This window comes from Rutilus rutilus (genome assembly GCF_951802725.1).
Source record: "Rutilus rutilus genome assembly, chromosome: 2".
Taxonomy (NCBI): Eukaryota; Metazoa; Chordata; class Actinopteri; order Cypriniformes; family Leuciscidae; genus Rutilus; species Rutilus rutilus.
Window position 1 is genome coordinate 16,114,954 of NC_140210.1, and position 21,125 is coordinate 16,136,078.

General features: G+C 37.9%; 1 protein-coding gene across 1 annotated transcript in view; it reads left to right on the forward strand.

Moving 5' to 3' along the window:
* Positions 1-21,125, forward strand: part of zcchc7 (zinc finger, CCHC domain containing 7) — a 54,650-nt gene that overhangs the window by 19,455 nt on the left and 14,070 nt on the right. The window contains exons 3-6 of the mRNA XM_084402274.1: positions 14,600-14,658; positions 14,874-15,011; positions 15,765-15,935; positions 18,433-18,468. Coding sequence (XP_084258400.1) covers positions 14,600-14,658; positions 14,874-15,011; positions 15,765-15,935; positions 18,433-18,468 — 404 coding nt within the window. The remainder of the gene's footprint in view (positions 1-14,599; positions 14,659-14,873; positions 15,012-15,764; positions 15,936-18,432; positions 18,469-21,125) is intronic.

The window sequence follows — 21,125 nt, forward strand, 5'->3', positions numbered from 1 at the left end:
CGTTTTAATCGAACCAAACATGCCAAGTGTGAACACACCCTTAGTGCGGTTCATTTGAATAAGTGTGAACGCTGCCATCCGAACCCTGGTGCGCACCAAACAAGCAGACCAAGACCACTGAAAAGATGGGTCTCGGTCCACATCCAAATGAACTCTTGTGCGGTTCGAATGATATAGGAAGGCAACACGAACCAAATACATATAATCAAACCAAAAACAGGAAGGTGAGACCCTAAAAAGGATATTTTTCTCATCATAGTAGTCGTGATGTTCTGTTGCCCATCACAGTTCAGTACAGGCATCAGAACCGCGTCTCCTCGCAGGACATTGTTTGTGTATGTGATGGAGGGATTCCTGCCTCTGTTTTGACTCTTTTACACATTTTATAAGCTCTTCATGAGTTCTCAGCTGGTCAAAATGCCATCATATGCAGGCTACGCACATACACTGAGCGCATTTATCCCAGCACACAGCATTGTTTTGGATGTTCGGTAAGTTCCGTCTCAAAATAGGCAATGCGCCATAAAAGCCGACCGATCAGGTTGTGAATGTATCCCTATGCCTTTAGGTTCGGTGATAAAAATGCAAATCTGAACATTAATTGGACCGACTCTATAAGTGTGAACTTGTAAATATAATAGAAGTAAATTACTTCTAAATATATAAAAATTTAAACTAAACTTGTGAAAAACATTTTATAGGTCATATTATTGATAAAACTTTAATAAATTGTTAAATTGCTATTTTTTTGTTTATTAAACATGCTTTTTGATGATTAAAATTCAATTAAATCCTTAAAACGGATTCCAGAAAAAAAGAAAAACTCTGAATTTGGGGGAAAAAATGTAATTAATTTCATTGGACCCTAAGTATCTAAAGGAACAATTTTCTATTCTATACCCCGTTAAGCTGTAGTAACCATTTAAATTAATTCAAGATTCATTTGAATATTTGATGGATGACCCACTGTATATTAAATGTTAAAGTAAAGAAAAAGCCCTAAAATGTTTTATTATCTGAACCCCCCCTCACTGTAGGCTTCAACACCTTTTTATATTCAGAAACTTCATAATTCAAAGACTTGGGTAGAGTTTCCATTGGAGGGCTGAATAGAGGAGCGAGTACAGGATGCTGTGATGTCAGGTAAGGTCTGAGGACTTGACCCAGTCTATCGTTATCATATTAAACACACATTCAAATGGGCTTGTCAGTTGGGCTCTCTTTTGGATGTTATTACCTGTCAAAGGCTGAGAAAAACAAAGTCAGATGGAGGGATGACTAGAGTGAGAGATGGATGGGTGGATGGGTGGAGAGATGAATGGTTTCTGAGGAGTAAATCCAGCCCTGTCTGTCATCTTATGCAAACCATTCTATCCTTTCATTCATATGCGTTAATCTTCACTGTAAATTGATGTATAAACTGTGAAATTTAACTGAACATTAAATGATGCTAAATAAAAACAACTTCAAACAAAAGCCTCTTGTTAATCTGCATAGTCGGACTGTAACGGAGCAGACTATTCCATCTGAAATGGGCGAACCAACAGAATGAATAAACAAGAGCTCGGAATAGCAAGGGAAGACCCGATAAATGAGAATTACGAGCGGGAGAGTGAGCAAGAAGGAAAGGGAGGAATGCCCTGGGGAAGAGAGTGAGGTGAAGATGGACAGGCAAACCCTCTCGTTACACCTTCTCTCTCTTTCTCTGTCGCTTCCTTTGGCCCCCCCTTTACCCCTCTTTCACCCAGCCATAGCCCCACCATCTGTCTTTCCCCTTCCCTTCGCCTCTGCGCCTGACATCTCTCAGCCTTTATTTTAATCTTTTTGTTTGATGGAATTTAATGTGACTGTTTAAAAATTAGACATATTGTCTCAGTCTGCGTTTATTAGTAACGCTAAGCTATAGGAATGAAACCCAAATCACCCTTTCGAGAATTTGCCTTGGTTTTCTTACAGTAACACTAAATAATGGTATTTCAACAGAAATGTTCTCACTAATTCATATTAAATGTTAGAATATACTTTTTTTGACAGTTTAACCCACTATTTCTCATGATAAAAACAGTATTGTTTTTAAAATAATATTTACATATTTGATCAATTTAATGTTCTGCAGTCAATGCACAGAAAATACCAAAAATCAAATAATTACAATAATAAGCAAACTAAACAAATAAGCAAGAGAATGTTGACAGTCACGCACTTACAGTGCAAGTCTAAGGGGCAAACAGTGTTTCTCCATAGACTTTCATTGTAAGGGGATTTTGTCAATGCTTTTTTTTTGTTTGTTTGGTTGAGTTAGTTTAACCATTTCAAGTTGAATTTGTCATGTTTTTTTTGTTTTGTTTTTAATAAATACACCTGTGGCTATTATGGTCTTACTACAAATAAATTGTGGATACTATTCTGGAATTATGGCCCAGATTTTTCAGTATCTTGCCATATTGTTTTATCATCACTTAGTTTAGTTCAGTTTCTCCATAGACTAGTCATCTGCTCTGTAGCTTTGTAGGGAACTAAGTGTAATTTTTCCTATTTTTGCTTCTTGTTTACCAACAGGGGATTTCGATTTTTTAAAAAATTTTATTGAAGTATTCCTTGATGCTCCGTATGAGGAAACGCCACATTTGTAGTGTTTGTTTCAATGCAATGGTTATTTTTTACACGTGCTGCCTGCCGTCAATCTGGTGTAACTGAACCCCACCCAAACTCATATTTTATTCCAGGTTGTCCGAGCTGAACAGTGCAGTCCTCCCATACACCCCCCCCCCCCCCCCCCCCCCCCCCCCCCCACACACACACCCCGTGGACTTTTCCCCGGGTCTCTTTGGGGAACAGTAGAAATAATTCCTATTGTCTTTCATTATAATTCCAGACTGAGAGATATCGTTTTTAATAATGGCAGCTTTGTTTCCTAATCTAATTTGTGTAGCTATATTTAATGTCTGTGTGTGTGTGTGTGTGTGTGTGTGTGTGTGTGTGTGTGTGTGTGTGTGTGTCTGTGTGTGTGTGTCTTTGGTTCCCACCTGTTTTATGTCCATCCTATATTGTTTCCACCTTTCCTGAAGTCCAATGATGGCTACAGGCAGAAAAGAAAAAAAAATAACAAATTAGAATCTTAAAGCGCTATTATTTAATTACCCCAATGGCTATGGATTTGCTGTGTGTGTGTGTGTGTGTGTGTGTGTGTGACTGAAGAGGGTGATAGAAAGGGCAGGATTATTCTGCTTTTTCAATTTACAGAAGCCCCACTGCCCACACACCTCCTAACACCCCAGACCCATAACATACACACAAACACACACACACTTCATCAGCACCCCCACCCAACCGCTGGAAGATAAAACAGCATTATGGTAAATTCCACTTAATGACAAATTTTTAATTTGCTGAACACGGCTGTCTCCAGCATCCCTTGTGTGTGCCTGTGTGTGCGCGTTCACGTTTTAGTGAGTGAGTGAATGAAAGGGAGGCCTAATTACAGTGTGGGTTGGATTGGAGGAAGAAAAGCCCTCCTCTCCTTCTATCACAGCGATAAGGGAAAGGGAATGTAGCCGATTAATGATGGTGTTTATCTCTTTTCATATAATAACAATCATGAAAAGTCGATCTGCCCCTCAGCTTGATAGAAAAACACTCCCAGAGGAGAATTTTCATCAGAATGAAATTGAAGTCGCAAGCTCGTGGTTTTATTAAGTATTTCATTTTTCCTTCTCGCGTGTTTGTGCGTATGTGGATTCGAAAGGAAAACTAAAGGTTTGGAATATTAAGTCTGCTTGTTGTGTTTGTGATAGGCATGTTTCCAGGGTCAATATCAATTACAAAACGTTCTTTAAAACACACTGCAAGCTGTGGAGACTCGACAGGGAGAGTCTTTTGGATATAGGATACATTCAGCATATATAGTGGTGCACTGATCAAGACATTTAAGGTTGATACTGCTATTTTGAAAAGCTAGACAATATTTTAAAGCTTAAGTCAGCTGATTGTGATCCGAATATTCATTTTTTTTACCATGCTTTTACAAGCATCAAACCATTTGCTCCAGGAAAATGCACCACACTGTAAAATTACAGACCATTTACGTTTGAAATGCATGTCTTGGAATATATATAGAACATTGTGACACTAGAAAACAAGTAATGACAAGTTCAGCAGCTAAATACTATCAAATCAGTAGCATTTATAACTTGTTTGTTCTTTTTAGGATTTGATTCAGGTTTGAGTAACATGAGACAATCCCTAATAAATAAGCATAGTGTCTCAGCCCTGTTATCATTTGTATGACAGGGCAAGCTGTAGACATATTTCTCTGGTGGGCTTTTAAAGCAGGTTTGTCACAGACTAGCGCTGTGACGAGTGACTGAGCGAGACTACATGTGCGCACAAGCTGTTTCTATCAGTGCGAGTGCAGTCTGACTGCCAGTGCACGTTACATCAAGTATTTGTAATTTGCATCATTATTTGTTGTTAAATTCATTTTTACATTTCTTTTATTGGATTCAGACTATTCAGACTAAGATTTAATCTTGAAAATGGATGTTAAATTAAGAGTTCATACACATTTAATAAATATATAAAACTGGCATTAAAAATCTTGTAGTTGTTTGGAGTGCATAACAATTCTGCGCATTATGTCTTGTCTATTGTTTATTTATTTGGATCCCCCTTTAGCTATGTCCAAGAGCACCGCTTGTCTTCCTGGGGTCCACACAACACTTAAAAACATACATTATTTATTATCACACACAAAAACATTAAAAATACTCTCAATAACAAACCAGGGTCCAAAAACAACACACTTAGCATATATTCAACATTACAACCATCTGTGAATGTAAAATAAAAATTTTAAAATAAAACAGAAACAAAACAAATGTCTAACCAACACCAGGTCTAACACTTATAATGCACCCAACTAACTTATATGCATAACCTCCTATAAATATAATAATCCAAGGTGTGCCTTTAAAAGTGTGCCTTTACCTGCCTTTTAAAATAATTATATGTTTAATAAGTTAGTGTGGTATAATAAGTATAATAAAGTTTGTGGTGATTTTGTGTAATATTTAGAAGCTTGATAGCTTCTGGTAACTGTAAACTTTTGTTTGCATGATCATGACGAATAGCTTTCTTTTTTTTAAGATATTTCTGATCAAAAGGTTTTACAGTTTGCAGTTACCAGAGGCTATCAAGCTTCTATATTGCACAAAATCACCACAAACCTTATTATACTTATTATACCACATTAACTTATTAAACTTACTCCAATGATTTTAATTATAATAATAAATAAATAAAATTAAAAACACAAAATTCTGAAGTTTCTGAAGCTGATATCTTTGTGTTAGGAATAGACCAAAACAGGGAAAAACTTTTTTTATTCACTGAAAATATTGTGTTATTAATAACGTAAATGAGATTTGAGAGCTATGATGTGGAAAATAGATGTTAAGATTTCTGTTTTAGTCCATTTTGGAGTTTGGCAAGCCTCTGGTCACTGTTCTAAAAAGAGCAGCTTCAGCATTCCTTTTATTCCTTTTATGTTCCATGGAGGATTGGGAAGTCATACGAGTTTGGAACGACATGAGGGTGAGGAAATAATGGCAGGATTAAATTTGGTGAACTGGATGAACTGTATTTGTATTTTTTTTTTTTATGGTTGAAGGCTTTGTTTTTGTTTTTTCATTAACTTGACATCAGATTACCAAGTACAAAGAGTCGTGTTGAGTGTGTGCGTGTGCTTTTCTCAATCCCATGTGACTCTCTTACCTTATCTCCTGTCACTTACCCGTCTGCCACTCTGATTGGAGCGTATGGTTGCCGTGTGGTTGCCATGCTGTTGCCATACCGCGCCCCGCTGGGCAGTAATTGGGCCCCCTCTGGGTTGCAAGAGGCAACGGCACGTTGACAGACAGGTTTGGCCACCTGCCCCACCTCCCCCTTTAAATGAGAAGTCAGGAATGCCAGGAGCGTGGCAGCACGTACTGTGTGCCATGCCGAATGGTGGGTAGGGGCACCGATTTGGCCACATGCCACAGTGTCATTTTGTACCTGCAGAGTTGGTGTAATATGAGCTGATAGTGAGATTGTTTGGCAGACTTGGGGGTGTCTTTATTGTACATCTTCATTATCATGCGTTTGCCTGGCTGTCCAAATGAGGACTTCCATTGTTTTCACATACTTTTGTCCTAATCGGTTAAAATCGTGGTTTGGTGGGGGCACAGGGATGTCCATGGGCCCTCAGGGCCTCTGGTGCCAGGCCTGACTGTTTGTAGCAATGGTTCATCTGGAAAACTAAAAACAAACCGTATAGTTTTATGATCTTTTAAAGATCTGTATGAGGAATTTGTATGGAGGTTTTTCAAAAATGCTGAAGATCTAAGCAAACGCAAACCCAAATTTATATATAATGAAGTTGTAAAATCTTGTATCAAACTTCATCTGCCAATTCTGTCATGATTCATAGTTATTTATCTATTAATCCTTCCACAAATGAACCCTTTTGTTGTTCCAAACATCTTTGCTGATTTAAAATAAAAGCGGTCATATAGACTTATTCCAGCATATTCCAAGTCATCATGGGTGAAAAATGCTTTAAAGTTGTTTTACAGTTGTATTGGTGACATTACAGCCTTTGGTCACTCTCATCAACATGCCTCTCTCTGTAGACGTGCTCGAATGCCAATTGTGTCATAACCAGTTCAAACACTATAAACACCTTTTACACATAATAAAAGACCTCTCATTAGCCAGCTGTACAGACGCGTAAATCTGCGTTATTCAGAGAAACCTCGCAGCTGAAGCTATAACGCAGTTTTTCTCTCTTTCACTGTATATGATGAAATTATTTATTCATTTTATTGTATAATTTTATATAAATAATATAAGATGTCGTGTTAAGATGAAATATAACTTCTTAACACGGTTATAAGGCTGCACAGAGAAAGTGATTTTTGCGTACGTGTGGTTTCAGTTGTTCCTACATTTTTGTTAGAAAGGTTTTTGTGAATCATGATTTGTTCGTGAAAATGTTCATACGCAGATTTCACGCACAAATTTGTGCGTACGCATGCATGAGACCCAATGTTTTCATTGTGTGAAGATTTACATAATATGAAAAACTTTTTCCACTATAAAGAACCTTTTTTTTTTTTTTCAATGTAAAGCTTCTTTGCTGAACCAAAAGAAGTTCCTAGAACTAAAATCGTTCCTAGTTCAAAAAGCGGCTTCTTCCGCCAAAAGTTCTAGGAACTATGAAAAGGTTCCTCCGGTGCGAAAGCCCCTATTGATGCCAAAAAATAACTTTTATTTTTAGTTCTTTCACAGTCTTTTTTTGAAAGCTCTTGATCATTATGAAAGGTTCTTCTATGGCAAGGGTTGCGTAATGATTCTTAAATATATTCTACTTTTGAAATGACATGAGAGTGAGTAAATGACAGAATTCAGATTTGGGTGAGCTATCCCTTTTAAAAGCAATGATGGCAGCAACAGACTGCAATAAAACTGGTTGTGTGTTCATATTCAGGTGGTTTTTGGTGCTAAAGTTGTGTGTATGTGTGCAATAGAGATATCAGTGTAATCCATGTTGCAGGGCTCCACAGCAGTGCTGCAAACATGAAGACTGAGCATGAAATGAAATGAAATGTGCCACTGTAATCCATAATCGACCTGTAGGCTACATGATGTATTGACCGAGAGGGAGATCTCTCTGTCTATCTCTCTCATTTCATCTCTGTCTCAACATGTCTGTCTCTTTCTGCTTGATTTCATGTCCTGGTCCTCTCTTCCAACGTGGTCTGTTTGTGATCCAACCGGATGCTTGAATTAAGTCGAGTGTGAAACGCTAGCGAGTATGTTTGTAAGCACGCGTATCTCCAGTCTCTTGTACTGAGGTACCCTTGTGTGTGTATTTTGTCTTTGAAGTGTGGCGTTGTTACACACTGTTTGGTTTTCACACTCACATTCACCACTGCTCACCTAACTCACTGTGGTCTGTTCACAGACCATGATGCATTTCACTGCACCACTCATTTGAATTCTGCCTTCCGTCTCCTCTGTCAAGTAGAGTTTAATTGCCCGTGTGGATGTAAATCAGGCATTTCTGGTACAAAGACAACGTTGTTGAATAAAGAAAGCCATGAAGAAACATAGAGGATGGAGTTGTGGCTTAGCGGATGGTGCATGTGTGGGTTATGAGTGTTTGAATCCAGCTCGCAACATTTCTTATTCTCATTCCCCCATTCATTTCCTGTTCTCTCTCTACTATCGTTTCCATAAAAATGGCAAAAAAAGCCATAAAAATAATGAAGAGAGTGAAAGGGCTGCGCAGAAGGTATGAAAGCGGTTTGGAGGGATGGATTCCGACAGGAAATGAGAATGAGCAAGGAGATTATTTAGCCTAGCTGATGAAGGAAGTGGAGGAACAGGAGAATGGCAGGCCAGGAAGAGAGAAAGACATGCCTTTGGTCAAGCAGCCGCGAACGCTGTGTGTGTGTGTGTGTGTGTGTGTGTGTGTGTGTGTGTGTGTTTGTGTTTGATCACTCTTTGATTGGATTAAGGTCTGCTCCAGGCAGGGTGAATAGGGACGTAATGCATTTGCTCCGTGGTCCATGTCAAGTATTTGTCAGGGGGTCTGTGAGGGCCACTGACCCCCCATGTCTACCCTTCTGTGGGGCATCTACCTTTCTCTCTATCGCCAGTCTCGCGTAGCCAGACCTTTGACTAAATGGCAAAAGGTCTGGTCCACATTGCTGCTTATTCTGGCCAAGAAACGCCCACTTAGACAGGGAGAGAAAGCAACCAGCCACAGTTCGTTTTGCGTGCCATTTAGAGGCGGGTTTATCTGAAATAGATTAAACCAGTGTGGGAAAAAAGTCACTTAAATAATGCTGTGGTAGTCTTTAAGAAGGGTTATATGGAAAATAGAATAAATAAATTGCAGAAATGTGGCTATGCATAGATTTTTTTTTTAAGTATTAAATACAGACCATACGTGCTGTTACATTTCCGGGCAAAATCCACACAATCAGGAATTTGGCGTGGGCCGAAAGATTTCCACGCACAAATTTCACAGCAGGTTCAAGTCGGTCACGTGGATTTGCTGTGGTGCCCAACATAAAGTTGCTTGGTGAGTTCTGTGAAAGCTGTGCTTCATATATCGCTTCTCTATTGACAAGAGACAACGGACTCCTTTTGATTTTGGGAATCACTGATTTAGTCAATACAAGGCTAAACAAGGATTTTTTTTTTTTTTTTTTTTGGATCAGATCAGGTTTTTATCTGCCCTGCCCAACATTTTGACTGGTTTTATCACAAAAATTGAGGCAGTGTTTTTTTTTTTTGTGAAACATTATATAGTTATATTTTATTTATTAGCTGGAAATTGTACTAAACTTGCTCTGAAGGCTATGAATTCAAGCAGACAAAAAAGTATTGCATAGTTTGTAAAATATTATTGATTTGTGTCATACTTAGGCTATTGCCAGTCATTTTCAGAATTTTTATAAAACCTCATCTAGAATGTTATTCAAAAGTTTGAGGTTGGGGAAGTCTCGTGCTCATCAAGGCTGTATTTATTTGATCAAAAATACAGTAAAAGCTGAAATATTATGACAGTTTAAAATATATTTAAAAATGTAATTTATTCCTGTGACTGTAAAGCGGAATTTTCAGCATCATTACTCCAGTCTTCAATGTCACATGATCCTTCAGAAATAATTATAATATGCTGAATTGGAGATCAAAAAAAGTATTTCATTCATTCATGTTGAAAACAGTCGTGCTGCCTAATATTTTTTTGTAGAAACCATGACTTTCAGGATTGATTGTAAATTTTTTTTTTAAATGGGTATTTTTGGTAACAATATAATGTCTTTACTGTCACTATTGATCAAATTAATGCATTCTTGTTGAATAAAAGAATGAACCTTTTGAACAGTAGTACACGTTAGCCAAATGGGTCAAGTGATGGTTCTATGAGCTATCCCAAAACACTAACACTGATCCTGTGCCATCAGACCATCTATATTGTTGAGCCCTGCAGTAAGAACCAAAAGTAGGGCTGAACATGAGCAACTTCTCCCTTCCTTCTCTCCTTCACTTAAACGTACACCCTCACACACAAAGGTACATGGGGTCGCCCACACTCGGGCTCCATTGTTATGTATGGCTGTGTTAATCTGACTGCTGGCCTCTCTTCCGCTCTCTTTGTCCCCTCCACCAGCCCAGTGGCAGAAGTCAACAGCACCGCACAAAGGGCCTGCATCCCCCAAAACTGGTTAACGGCGGGGCCTGCTTGAGGCTTTGATCAGCTTTTTCAGGGTTCAGTCCCATGTTCCCCCTCCCTGTGCTGGAGAAGGCTGAATGGTTACACTTGAGGGAGGTTGTTAAGGGAGACGAGTGCGGAGAGAGTTGCTCAGGATTGATACTTGTGTCACTGGTTCAGTAGGGGATGCTATGTGCTGCCTATACAAACACTGGAGGTTTTTTTTTTATTCTTTTCAGATTCGTTTTTGTGATAAGACAACAGATCTATCCAAATAACTTTAGAAAATTCCTTTTGAAGCAAGTAGTTATTTAGCTAACATGATTTACAGTACACTTACAGGTACAGTCCACCTGCATGTAACCCAAGGTTTAAGTCAGCATGAAATCAAAATTTACCTCCTTTACTTACTTAAAGGATTAGTTCACCCAAAAATGAAAATTCTGTCATCAGTTGCTCACCCTCATGTCGTTCCAAAATTCATCTTCAAAACACAAAGAAAGATATTTTTAATGGACCAGATTTCTGTCCATTGCCCCAAAACCTTCATGTTTCAGTAGATTTAATTTAAGCTTTTATTCATGTATGAACATTGATTAACGCACATGCATAGTGCACAAATATGGCAAGAGAGAAGTTCAAAAGATGTCTTAATGGAAGGGCAGATCTGTCAGGTTTTATTAAAAATGGCTTTATTTTTTATTCGGAAACAAAAAACAGTGAAAGCACAGTGTTGCACAATTTTCTGCACAATATTGTGTCTAAAATGTAACTCACTCAGTTTTAACTTCTTGTTTGTTGAACTGTTATATAAAATCAATATCATATTCAGGAAAATGGATTTCTTGCTTGTGTGATGTCACTATCAATGTTATCATCAATATAAAAAACTCATACAGGGATATTTTTTGCCCACATAACTTGAATTATTGGGGAATTATAACTGCATTCCAGTAGGCTTTATCACGCAGTGAATGCTTTTGTACCCTCAAGACGTGTTTCTGTTTGCTTTTTGCAAAGTGAGTTCCATACTTGAAAATGTCACCTCGCATTTCATTAAAACAACAATTACGATGTTATCGTAGACGATAAATATTGCACACCCCTACCTTCAGCTTCCATATTTGGGTCAAAAAGATGCTGGCAGTGTTTCCACTATTGATTGCAAACTGACATCAATGTCTGACTCCATTATGGTATTGAACACCCGATTTTTAATGATCCAATCAGTTCCGATCAGCCAAAGTCCCACCTTACTTTTTTGTTCTCATTGAATATTCTGCTTCATTTGGAAATATGTCTCATTACAAGTGCCTTGATCAATGGTGGTAGCCTCAAATTCCTTCAATGCATAGTGCATGCAAATATAGCAAGCTATAAGCAACAAAGTAGACCGAATTGGATACCAATAGTCAGAAGTCTGACTGTGTGAGACTACAATGGTGGCATTTCACACATCAGCCTAAAGAAGTCCATATAATTCCTATAGAGAAAATGATCTGTTAGCATTCTTATTCATCTCAAAGGCACTTGGCTGGCTGCCACAAGACACTCTAGAAGTATGCAATTTAAAAAAACTGCCATATTTGCTGGCTACCAAGCTAAATGCCATGTGGCTCTAAAGCAGGGGTGTCCAATCCTGCTCCTGGAGGGCCACTGTCCTGCAAAGTTGAGCTCCAGCCCTGACTAAACACACCTGAACCAGCTAATCAAGGTCTACCGTCTTACTAAGCATACTAGAGAATTCCAGGAAGGTGCGTTGAGGCAAGTTGCAGCTAAACTCTGCAGGACAGTGGCCCTTCAATGGTTCGAACACCCCTGCCTAAAGCCACAGGAAAGTGACGTGCCAATACTGATTGGATCACAGAGTTTGAACCTACAACCTGCCCAAATCTTTAAATGATTCATTAGATCATGTCATTAGTTTATGATGAATCACATTTAATGAATATTATAAGAAATTCCAATACACCACTGTAAAAAAAATATATTTTTTTAAATAGAAAAATAAAAAAATTCACGTTTTCTACTTTGTAATTTCACGTTTCATTCAATGTGCTACTTAAAACTTCTTTGTAATTATTTGTGAAGTAGTTTTATTTTTTATAAATTAATACTTTTATTCAGCGAGACAGTAAATGCATTTACAGTGACAGACATTTAAAATGGTACAAACAAATCTGCTTTAAATAAAAGGTGTCCTCTTGAGAATCCTGAAAACAAATACATCACGATGTCCACGCAAATATAAGGCAGCACAACTGTTTTCAACATTTATAAAATGTTTCTTGAGCATCGAATCAGCATATTAGAATGATTTCTGAAGGATCATGTGACACTGAAGACTGAAGAGACTGAACATTTTGCTTTGCCATCACAGGAATACATAACATTGTAAATTATATTCAAATAGAAAACAGTTATTATTATTTTAAGTGTTTTTACTGTATTTTGATCAAATAAATGCTGCCTTGGTGAGCATAAGAGACTTCTGTCACAAACATGAAACAAATCTTCATCCACAACATTTTGAATGGTAGTTTATATTCACTATGGTATTCTTTGTGGCTTTATGTTTGCTTCAGAACTGGCTAAATGAATTTTCCAATGAGGATCCCATTAACAAGTTTTAGTAGCCGTTTAGTTCAGGACTGTGATTCAGCTGTGAGAGGAAACACTCGAGACTCCCAGACAGTTTGTGTTTTGAGATACGCCTTCACATGGCCTGTTCCCTGCACACAGAGAACTCTTAAACTCAGAATAGTATCTCAGTCTCTTTCTGTCTAATGGGAGCTTGTGTTCATGGTTAATTAGTTTCTCCTACACATCCGTTTTGTTCTCCGTGGACCCAACGATGGTGGCCGGGCGCACGCCAGCTTTCCTCTCTCTCAGACTATTAGTCAGCTGGAATTCATTAAAACACACACACACTGATGAAGTTGCACCCTGCGCGCACACCTCTTATTTTTATTTGTTGGTTCTATGTTAATTAGCATACCTATGAGACGTACAAGTAGCATCTGTCGCTATTCCGCTATTCCCCCCTCCCTTGCTCTACTTTTCATCCCTCCATCTCGGTCTCGCTGTATGGTAAGCGAAAAAGGGTTTTTGTGATGTTGATTATGGCTTACTCTCTAGCGCCCTCCCTGGTGGTGGTGGTGTAGAATGTGTGTAGATGCCAATTGGAGAAACTCCCCACACTTTTATTTATGTATAAAGCCGATTTGAGGTAAAAACTCAAAACGAGGTGGATTTATGAAAATATTTCCTAATATTCATATGAGAAGCACATTATAGTATCTTTGGTGTGTGTTTGTCATTGTGAATAGGCCTGGCAGGATTACCATAGTGAGGTCCTCCTTTCTCTGGCTTTGTGTGATTGCTGGGCCGTGACTGACGAGGCATTTCCCCCACGTAGACACGGAGGTGTGTGTGTGTGTGTGTGTGTGTGTGTGTGTGTGTGAGAGAGAGACAGAAGGGGGGCATCAGGATTAAAGGAAATGTTTCCTGTTTATTGTACTTGGGGTCCTCAGGGATGTTTTGGGGGCATTGTTGCGACGTGTTGTGCGCGTAGATTTAAAAAGCACACACACAAGTTAATGAACGTATAAGGTTTATTTTCATAACCATTTTTATTAGTTTGAATAAATGTGCCTCTGAATGTATATTTTTGTCTGTGAAAATTTGAATTTTGTTTCATGAATCAGTATCATTTTTCAGTACAGTTAATGTGACATGCTAAACTAGCATCAGTTTTTGTAGCATCAATAGTTAGTAATGGCCCTTGTCAGCTCTGGTCACTTCCCAGAGATTTGTTTTGTTTATTTTCATTACTTTGTTCTCTACTATGGAGTTTTCAGTTGTTGTTGTTTTTTGGTGACTTTATGCATCGATGTACAGGTTTGGCAATGCGTGTGAGGGCCAAATGTCTTCGCTTATATAGTGAAATATTATGACAACTGACTAGTGAGGGTTATGTTTAGGGGTTGGATTAGGCCATAGAAAATATCATTAACCTGATGTAACATCAATGGAAGTCTATGCTGTGTCCTCACTAATATAGTGAAACAAACGTGTGTGTGTGTGTGTGTGTCATTTTTAAAGCTGTGTGTGTTGACGTGCAGCTGTGTATTGCTGTAGTAACTGTCTCTCTGTCTCTTGAGAATGATCTTAAAAAAAGGTCAAATTAGGGGAGTGGGCCTCTTGTACTATAGACACACACACACACACACACACACATAATCGCATACAATCTCTTATTGAAGTTTTATTTAATTCCATGTTAATGGCTTGAGTTTGTTTTTCTCATGTACTGATCTCTTTTTTTCATAGAACATGGAAATGATGGAGGGAATATACAAACCTGGACTGTATCAGAAAAGGATAAATGGGTAATGTTACATTTTTGTCAAATCTGAAATTGATAAATAGATATTACTGGTATTTTATAACATACTTTTACAGTTACTTTTTAAAACCGAAAATAATTGTTATTTTTAAGGATTGTCTTTGATAGGAGGTAATTACCATTTTTGTGTGTGTGTGTGTGTGTGTGTGTGTGTGTGTGTGTGTGTGTGTGTGTGTGTGTGTGTGTGTGTGTGTGTAGGCTCAGATCCAAAATAAAGGGGTTGGCCCGAGGCGTGTTTCAAACCGCTTCTCAAACCGTTACTACACAGAAAAATCCATCACGTGTCACAACTGCAGAAAGACTGGCCATCTCTCCAAAAACTGCCCCACACCAAAGGTACATCATTATCCACCCTTCACTCTGACTATACTACAGTCAGCTGCCCCTTAGCAAAGGTCCACATTTTCTCATTTCCACTCAAAGAACGTGCTGACACATATAGTACCGGATTAGCCAAGAAACTGTCAGCTATAGAGTTTAGCCACTGTCTCAGAATGCTGCGATTGACCAATCAGAATCAAGTTTTTCAAATTTCAGACAGTTGGAGATAATGTAACTTATAGGTCACGATAAACTCTAGGATGAAAAGGCATTTTAGGTCAAAGTTTTTGTGACATTTTTTTTAAATTATTTACTGGATTGTCAAAAATAGAAAAATTTAAATTTAAAATAGGTATTTTAAATTGTATTATTTCATAATGTCACTGTTTTACTGTATTATTTTATCAAATAAATGCATATCATACACAAGAATAGTATGTTACCAAATATGCTATAACAAATATGAGCATTGGCATTGAAGATAAAAGGTTGAATAACAAGTTGTGAGTTTGAAAAGTATTCTTTTCGATTCATTTAAAATATGAGGAATATCTGTTCTTTTTATACTACTCTTTTTTTTAAAAGTTATTTGTGTAATGAGATTAATTTTATTAATGAGATTTACAATGATTAAAGATAATTCTTTCAAAAAAAAAAGTTTTCTAGTTTTAATATATTAAGAATACAATCTTGTATCAACTTAATAGTGTTTTGTAGCTTGTGTCACCGAGTCTCAGAGTTGTTCTTATTGTGTGTGTTTATGAGCAGAAGATGCCATGCTGCTCATTATGTGGGCTTCAGGGACACTTACTGAGGACCTGTCCGAACCGTCACTGTTATAACTGCTCGCTGCCCGGCCACACCTATGATAGCTGTCTGGAGAAAGCTCGCTGGCACAAATGCTGCCACCGCTGTGGCATGACCGGGCACTTCATTGACGTGAGTAGTTCTATGTGGGTGTGTTTGTTTCGGAGTGTATTGTGTTGCATTGTTTTTTACTTGTTTGGTGTGTGTGTGTGAGTGAGTGAGTGAGTGAGTCTATCTCTTGGGCCATTCTTTCTCTCATTAAGACAGACGCTTCACAGGCTGTGAGTGGGACACACGCTCCACTCGTCACCCCCAACAACAACCCCACCGAGAGAGATAGGAATGGGGGAGGAAGAGATACAAGTGACTTTTAGAAATGGCAGGAGAGATGAAAGAGCAAAAGATATAGCTTGTTAAAACATAGACTGGAATCGTATTTCATAACTAGGGATGGGTCAGGGTCATTGCAATTAGTGCAGTGGACTAGTTTTTTCTTGCATGCAGATTGCGTTTTTGCTTGTTTTTTTTCTCACACCATGAGCGTTGAATTTTTACGAAGCCCCTTTATTCTCTTCCATTTTTTTTTTTTGCACAAGAACATTCACTCACCATAAAAGCTTGTTAAGTTTGTTCATCTTCTGTTGTTCATCTTGTGGTTTGGAAACAGTTTTAATATAATTTTGGCATAGTTTTAATTGAAACGGAATTGGTTTCCCCATTCATGCATAACATGACAAACAAACACGTTTAGGATTTGGGTGCAGTTAAACAATCCCGCTGCAAGATATTCTGCAGCATTCTATTAGTCGAAGTTAGAAGTTGTTCTGATTATCTAAACTCCGTAAGTTCTCACATCACATGATCACAATCATAATGCCCAATCATCTCTGTAAGACTTCTAGTTGTTGATGGATCTAGAACAGATAGTAAATATGGAATACAGAGCTTAGTTGATCTTACTGGTTAACTGAACAAACAATTCTTCAGCCGCCAGCCAGCACAACATGACTTTTAATTATGCTTATAATCTATAATTACACCAGTCCCAAAAACTGCTAATGTTGCATTTGTTAATGAACTCTGAGAGTTGAAAAATATCAGCCGGTCCATTTACTTTTCCGGTTTTGGGCTTGCTGTAACATACCTCTACATAATGAAGACCACCGTTTTTGATATTTACATATTTATTACATGTTTGGGATATGTAAATTTCTAGACAGTCTGAACCCAGATTGTTTGTAAGAATTTTATTCAATTTTTATGACTATGTAAGATTGATATTGCCATTATAAAGGCCTTTTCTAAAGTAGACAATTTTGGGAATTTCAATGTTTATGTTCTCCATATTCCTTTATTACTCAAACATGTTTTTTTTATTATTAAGTTGTTATTTTTTATTTCAACATTTTTTTACCCTTTTCTCACGCTTCTGGAAAATAAAATGACTGATCACTCTGATAACATGTTCCCTTGCAAACACTATTTGTGCATAGTTTGGCACACATCTCATTTGGATGTGAAAATATGAACTTGCTTCAAATTGGCTTCAGCATTCGATTATACCTCTAAATTTGTGTCTATAAAAATGTCATTTTATCAAAGCTCAGGAAAATCTCAATTGTCTTGGTTTGGGCAATGGGCCATCGCTTTGGGTGCCCTCAAACAAGTCTAAAACAACAGTAGAACTCATCATTATATAAAGATCATGGCAGTATGAAAATGTGTTTTTAATAGCTTTATTGCTGTATAATCTTGTCACAGTGAGCGAGGGAAAGGAAAGCAGATTCTTAAAGATTTTGAACGTTTCCTTCAATACCCTCAGCAGGGTAACCCTCCAGCCTGTGCCCGGCTCTCAGGTGGGGTTAAATGAAAAGCTAACTGTATAAATGAGTCTGGCTGCTGTGCCCTCGGCACTTTCAATTTTCACAGAAATGTTGGAAGCTCGCAGGGCAGATGCGCTAACCACCCTCGCTCAGTGTCTGTTAAGACGACTTGAGCTGTCAACACCGCACCTCTTTCTTCTCCTACTATTATCCTTTCCTTTTCAATTTCTTTTCCTTTTTTTCCGGTTCCATTTTTCTTTTTCCTTTCTCCTGTTCTATTGTCTTTTTCCACTTCCTTTTTCCTGGTCTATTTTTTTCTGTTTTCCTGTTCCATTTTGTTTTCCTTAATCCTGTTCCATTCTCTTTTTCTCTGTTCTTTTTTTTTTCCTTTTTCTTTCATTTTCTCTTTTCCATTTCCTTTTCATTCTTCTTTTCCACCTTCTCTCATTGTCTTGCCTTTTCTTTCATTTTCCCATCTCCTTTCATGTCCACATCTTCTCATCTCTCATCTTCTCTTGCTTTGGTGGGTTTCCTTTTATCTTTATCATCAACACTATCAATAAACGTCATCCAGTTCATGAATAGTTTCCTAATAGGCCCTAAAAGTTTTCACTCATTTAGCTTTTGCAGTACATTTAATCCAAAGATGACGAAGCAAAGCTCGGAAGTGTAGAGCGGAACAAAAACGAACAGACACAGAGATAAAAAGATGGATTTTGTGTCATTTTATTTGTGTTTCTGAGCCTACGGACTGTCGTTTTATATAAACATTATGTTTTCACACTGACTTTTTCTGTTCTCAACAGGCCTGCCCAGAAATCTGGAGACAGTTCCACCTTACGGTAAGATTTGTTTCTATGTCTCTCATATAAAATGTGAAGACACCTTGAATGCATACAGAATCTGCCTGAGGGAATTCCAGGTGACTGACTGTGTTAAGCGTCTGAATTAAGAAAATGACTGGAGTCCTTTGTGACATAAGTAAAGTCGATGCATATTTGTGTGCAACAAAACCTCACATGTATATAAACACACACGTTCATCATGAGCTCTATTAGTCCTGATTGTGGCTTGCAGAGAAAAGACTCCCGCTGGTTTTGTCTTTGTGTATAAATGGTGGACTCCTGATGGTGTGTCTAAGCGGAGGAGAGATCAGCTTTCATTCGCCACAAAGGACTGCTTTAATAACCAGCTTTGTGTTAAAGTGTGTTTTAAAATGCAGTTTAATATTTGAATGTGACTTTGAGACTTCTTAAAATGACACGATTGGTTTACACGAGTTTTATTGAGTCGCTGTGTGCATTTCTCAGTATTTGCATCTTTGTGTATGCGTTTTGTCACAGAACAATCTGAAAGTGGTTAATTGGCAAACTCAGTGAGCATTTTCTCCCCAAAGATCCACCAGGGTGAGAAGGCATGTGACAGTCACACACACAGCTAAACGTCAAGGGGCGCGCTGGAACATCTGCACACGCACACACATCCGCGCAGACTCCTGGAATATAGACCTCAGCCTAAGAGAAAAGAGCAGGTTGTTTGTCAATTAAAAGACGTGATAAAGCATGAAATGGGCTGCCAGCATCGCGCTGCGCCGAGCAGTCACTCGACCCGTCACACACACACACAGTCTAATTAGCTAGCCTGCCTAATGAAAAGGCCAGATCGTTAGCGCTAGCCTGGTGCGCTGGGTGGCAGAGTGGAGAGAGAGGAAAAAAAGAAAGGTGGGATGAAAAGAAAATGTTGCCTCTAGGGCTGTTAAAGAGCTGCGTGGAGGGTTAAAAGTCTTAAAAAATCTTCCTCGCTTTCACTGTTTCTCAGCTTTATGGTTTTGTTCCTCGGTGTTGAAAAAAAAAAAAAAAGTGTGTTTCCTGAGTTTGTTCTGATTGAGCTCGGAGCACAAAGGAAACTGATATTATTATCACTCATAGCATAAAAGTACCATTGTTATTACAGTTATTGTTTCTACAATTAATTTCAGTGGTTAAGTAACATTTAAAATACAATTTATTTCAGAAATAAAGTAAAATAATTTCCTATCATAAAACCCAAATCCACTATTGTCTCATTTGAAATTAGCTTCTGCTTGTTTATGTGTGTGTGTGTGTGTGTGTGTGTACATGTGTGCATTTTAAATGCATATATGATATGCATGAAATGCATGTACATACATACACACACACACACATAAAAACTTATTAACATGAATATTACATTTTTATTATAGTTCATAATTTTTATATAATATTGTATTGTCTATTTCATGTTAATAACATAATACATTATTTTAATAATAAATAATGTATAATATTTTATAATAAACGTTTTAATATTCAGCCCATGTCATGTTTATAATTATCTGTTAATAGGCTTATTCTTGGTAATATTAGTGCATTTTAATATATTAAGTTGTATTAAGTATTAATTTGCCATTTGTAAGATTAATTAAGATACTTTTATTCTGTCTTGGCACGATTTTGATACACTTTATCTATTGTAAAATAAAAAATCAGATAAGAAACAACAAAGAAAAAAAGAAAAAGGAAGAAAGACAGACACAAAGAAAGAAAGTGTTGTTTTACGCAGTTTGAAGGAGATTGTTTATCCTTCTGTAGTAGAATTGAAATAATTATTGAATTCCAGAAACGATTTATTTACAGCAAAAGGTTAGTTCTGTTTAGGCCCAAAAGGCCTTTTGCTGTCACTGTGAATTGCTGTTTGCGTGGACGACATGTGGACTGTTGTGCGAGTCTGAAGGCTTTATAGTGGTGTAAAATAGCGTGAGATGGTTTCCTTCAGGTCCATTTGGTTCTGCTGGGCTGAGTCCATCTGCTTGTGCATTACTTTCATCCTCTGGGTCCTGCCCTGGTTCTGTTTGTGTGTGTAGGTACTTAAATTGAGTCACCCTCAACAGACGGTCTTTAAGGCCTTTAAACTATCCTGGAGTCTAGAGGGCTCAAAGTTAAATACAGTACAGATACCCGTGTGTGTGTGTGTGTGTGTGTGTGTGTGTGTGTGTGTGTGTGTGTGTCGTGCTTTGGAAGCTCTGGCCTGTCGCCCTATGCTAGGCCCAGTCAGGTGTGAAAAGGCATTCTGTCAGACCAGTCCCTTTGTACTGGGTCTGTTTATACTGTGTGTGTGTGTGTGTGTGGATGAGGCCTGCACCTGTCTTCACTAACAAACAACCACTCAACTCTACTAAGTTTGCCACAAAACCCAAAGGAGACCGACAGAGAGAAGTGCGAGTGTTCACAGAAGCTATGCAAAGAGTGAAAGTTTTACCAAGCAAATGTGGCATCTGGGACAAATGTGCTTTTTGGTGCGATGACACTGTATTTCTGTTCACTCTTTTATTCAATCTTATTCAAACTTTACGGCAGCATTATTATATAATATGGTCACAGCCTGTTTTACATCTGTAAGGACATAATTTCCCCCACAAATCAAATCAAATGTCCTTCATTCTCTTTAAAATACCGTTATAAGCATGTTTTGTACACAC